Genomic DNA, 3,855 nt, shown 5'->3' with positions numbered 1-3,855 from the left:
GTGTGTGTGTGTGTGTGTGTGTGTGTGTGTGTGTGTGTGTGTGTGTGTGTGTGTGTGTGTGTGTGCGCGCGCGCCTGTTAGTCCACTCATAAAAATGGCGTCGTCTTGGCTAAATACCTGAAAATAGCGATTTTAAATCCCGGGCGTTGTAGCGTTTATGTAAGGCATTGAAGCATTACACTAGCCCCTTGTATTATTCTTATAAACTTTAAGGATTTAAATTAACCTAGGCGCAACAAGCCACTTTGTTTCCGAGGAGGTGGTACCATCCCGTGTATATCCATAACGTAAATATTTGGGCCGCAACAGCTGAAAAAACGCGCGCTCGGTTTACTATTTATAGAGACCTAGTATCTCACCTTTTGATGGCAATGCAGTACGCGAACAACTGAGAGGAAATGGGGTACAATCAAGCACGTGTCGTACGTCTCGGGTGTAACAAGCAATGGCATCAGAATTCGACATGTAGAGCATCAGCCGCGTTACTGTTTCTGCTAGGAAGGACAATAGGCATCGAGATATATAAGAGGGCAAAAGAGGGGAGGGGAGGAAGAAACCGGATTTTTTGTGGTGACGGTGGTTGGTGTACTTCACCCCACTCCCCTCCCCTCTCCTCTGTATCCATCTCCCCCTCCTCCTTCTCCCTCCATTCCTCTCCCCCTCTGTGCTGGTCCTATTCTTGAGGACTTGCTTGTGAAACGGGAGAGATAAACAGACACTGAACGCAGAGGAAAGGACACGGGGAGAGATAGTGTGTTAGAATTTAGGAAATACCTCCCTCCCCTTCCCCCGTCTATCTCTCCATCTTCATCCGTTGTCTCTTCTTTAATGGATAGAAATTATCCTGGCACAGGATTCGGTGATCTGGGCGCTGGAACGGGATGGAGTTACGAGAGATCGGCGAAGGCAAGGTAAGGCGCTCGTGCAAGTTCACTTCCATGCGCTGGATGCATAAATATGCTTAGCTGGCTGTAACAATGCCCACGGACGGACGGACGCAGTGCAATGCAATGCATGTTCCCACTCTCGCTCGCAGTGCTGTTCATTCACTTCCATGCATTATATTGTCGCTGGCTCCACGTACAGCCATCAGTATTGTCATTTCTGAGGGAGGAGGGGGTGTCTTAAAAATGCAAGGAATGCGATTGAGAGTTACTGCGTGATACGGAAGGTAGACTGAGACAGAAAAGGGGGAGAGGGGCGAAAAGAGGGGGGATGGGATGATGTTGCTAGCTAGCTTGCTAGCGTATTATCAAAAATGAAAAATCAAGCCTTCTGCCTTGGAGGCGCACCAAACCGGACATTGCATGCAGTACTTTAAATACACGCTAATTCGGCGTAGTGAGTAATGCGTGGCACAAAATGCACGTTGACAACGCGTTATTTTGGAGGCTACCAATTACAAACAATCACATATATTTGGGGTCGATAGCTTCTGTATGCTGCTTATCTCTGTAGCTAACGCGTATTTGTCTGTAAAATCGACCCCTGGTTTTTTTTTCTCGAAATATAAATTTGGTGTTAAAAAATGCTAGATTTATTTGAACGTTAAAAGACAAAATGCAGAGGTTAAGTTCCTTTAGTCAACATGTATTCAGTTGAACGTCACAACACTGGCTGTATATTAAACGCGTAATGAACAACCTCTGCTACTAATTCATAGCATGCTTACCGTCAGACTTCACAAAAGTTAAAAAAAATATAACCCAAACTTTGTATAGGCTATCGTTACTCTCTAACGGAGAAATACCATATCTGTTGTTGAGGATACTGTCTTTTACTAGTCACTTGGCAACGTACCAAATTGTGTGTAGTGTTCCTCAGTGAAATTACAGCGTGACCGAGACGTGCACACTGTAAACATAAACGCAAGACGCACTGCAAACGTATTTGCAGTTTACCAGCAGAAAAGGGGATTAATAAACACTTAATGCAATTTTTTTAAAATATCCACAGCGATTTGGAGGAAATTGTTGAATAATAAAATGACCTTTATTGGTATGCTTGATTTTACATTGACTAGCCATTAAATCTCTGCAGGAAAAATTAGGCTTGCTCAAAAGGGCTGATACGTTTAGGAATTGTTGAATTATAATATTAAAATATTGTTTGATATTCTGTTGCTACCTGAAAGCGGGACTATTACAGTGTCGTGCTCTGCGTTAGATACGTGTTCCACTATTTTCGCGGCCTACTTACAGTTCAAAGGCGCCCGGCTATGTACGTTATCAGTCGCCGTGACAACCAAATCAATCTTAGTAGTTTACAGAGCGCGCATGCAATCATTCTTGTGTTGCATGTCTGGAGTCAGTCGTACACTTGGGTGCACATCTACAGCATACTATAACCTATTGTTATATGGGAACGGGAAGCGAAATGTTAAGACATTTGAATTATTTATGATAATTTAGGTGTATTATGCGATATGGTGGAATCTGTGCTACTATTCGTTGTCTTTGCAGACTTTTCACTTAAAAAAAAATAAAATAATAATTAATCATTGTAGGTTGTATTTCATCTTTTTTATTTACACGGATGCAAACAGGTTCTGGTGCCTATTTGTTGTCTGTCATAATGTGTCAAGAAGTCTCATCATTTGTGCATTGTAACATTTGGAGTGTCTCCTTTTTTTTTTTTTTCTTACATGACAGGACAACAATAGTGCTATTCTTTTAAGCAGTCATCCCTAGATATGTGGAAACCCCTAGGTGTATGTATGAGGAATTCTATTCAGACTCCTAAAAAGATCACACATGCTGTGTTTGGTTTTTCTAACATGTAACATTCCCCCAATATTCTGTGAGACTGCATCCCAGCATCTCTCTGGCTGACTCTTTGTATTTAGCAAGTCTGAAGAGGAATTGTTCTATTTTCTGTCGGAATCTTTAATATTGTGTTTCTGACTCGAGAGCATCTCTGTAGACTTGGGCAGATTGATAGAATCCAGAAATAATGAGGAGTTCAGGCTTATGATGATGGACAAGCTTCAGTGCTGCTGATGCAGAGGCTGAAAAGCATCCGCCGAATAAAATAAAATGAAATGCTTTTGTATTGAATCTTCTCTCTTTTGGTTTTCCAAAAATTGCTTCTGGTTTTGAATGAATATTAGATAGTGGGACTGCTGCTTTGGGTCATTGGAAGCATAGCCATTATGCAATGATGAAACACCATCAAGTGTTAAATTAGCATAAAATGAAACAAAATGACATTGGGGTCTGGGTAGGACACCACATTCGGCAATATTGGTTCTTATATTAAGAAATGTTGTTGCATGTGTTAATATTAAATGAGAATAGACATATAATGATAGCACTGTTGCTTAGCAAGACTCCTGCACACAACATCTTGGTTATGAAGACGACAAAGGCATACTCCATGATTGCAAGGTTCACCAGGCCCTCTGTCCTTCTTAGGGCAGCGTACATCCACCACACACCTCTGCATGGTTCTAATGGAGATTAATGGCCATGACTGAGTTCCCCATCAGGCTGTAAACATTTTGCACCTGTTGGGGGACTGTGTTGAATTACTGCCTATGTAATTAGGAGCAGTTTTGTACAGTGGATTCAATCAAGCTTTCTAATATAACCCTTCCCTTTGTTTTTTTCGCTTTCTTTCCATTGTTTATTTATTTTTTTCACATTTCACCTTTTCACCTGTTATTCTTTTTCACTCCATTGTCAAATTATGCTTAATCAGCTCAAGAACAGACACAATGGCAGGAGGTGAGAGGTTTAGCAGGATGAATTGATTGACTGAAGGTGCGAGACAGCATGATGGAATAAAAGTGAGAGAGGAGAGACAGAGGAAGAAATTATTGGATGTAAAATGTTTGTAGTGTGATCCAAATATATA

The 3,855-nt window shown here is 41.3% G+C and overlaps 1 protein-coding gene across 1 annotated transcript in view; it reads left to right on the top strand.

Moving 5' to 3' along the window:
• Positions 1-613: 613 nt before the first annotated feature.
• The window catches only part of LOC107689691 (proline-rich protein 12-like), a 27,670-nt gene continuing 24,428 nt past the window's right edge, over positions 614-3,855 (top strand). Inside the window, exon 1 of the mRNA XM_016487810.1 lies at positions 614-911. Coding sequence (XP_016343296.1) covers positions 829-911 — 83 coding nt within the window. The 5' untranslated portion in view covers positions 614-828. The remainder of the gene's footprint in view (positions 912-3,855) is intronic.

Source organism: Sinocyclocheilus anshuiensis, unplaced genomic scaffold (assembly GCF_001515605.1).
Source record: "Sinocyclocheilus anshuiensis isolate Anshui unplaced genomic scaffold, SAMN03320099.WGS_v1.1 scaffold813, whole genome shotgun sequence".
Lineage (NCBI taxonomy): Eukaryota > Metazoa > Chordata > Actinopteri > Cypriniformes > Cyprinidae > Sinocyclocheilus > Sinocyclocheilus anshuiensis.
This window is presented reverse-complemented; position numbering and strand designations above follow the sequence as displayed.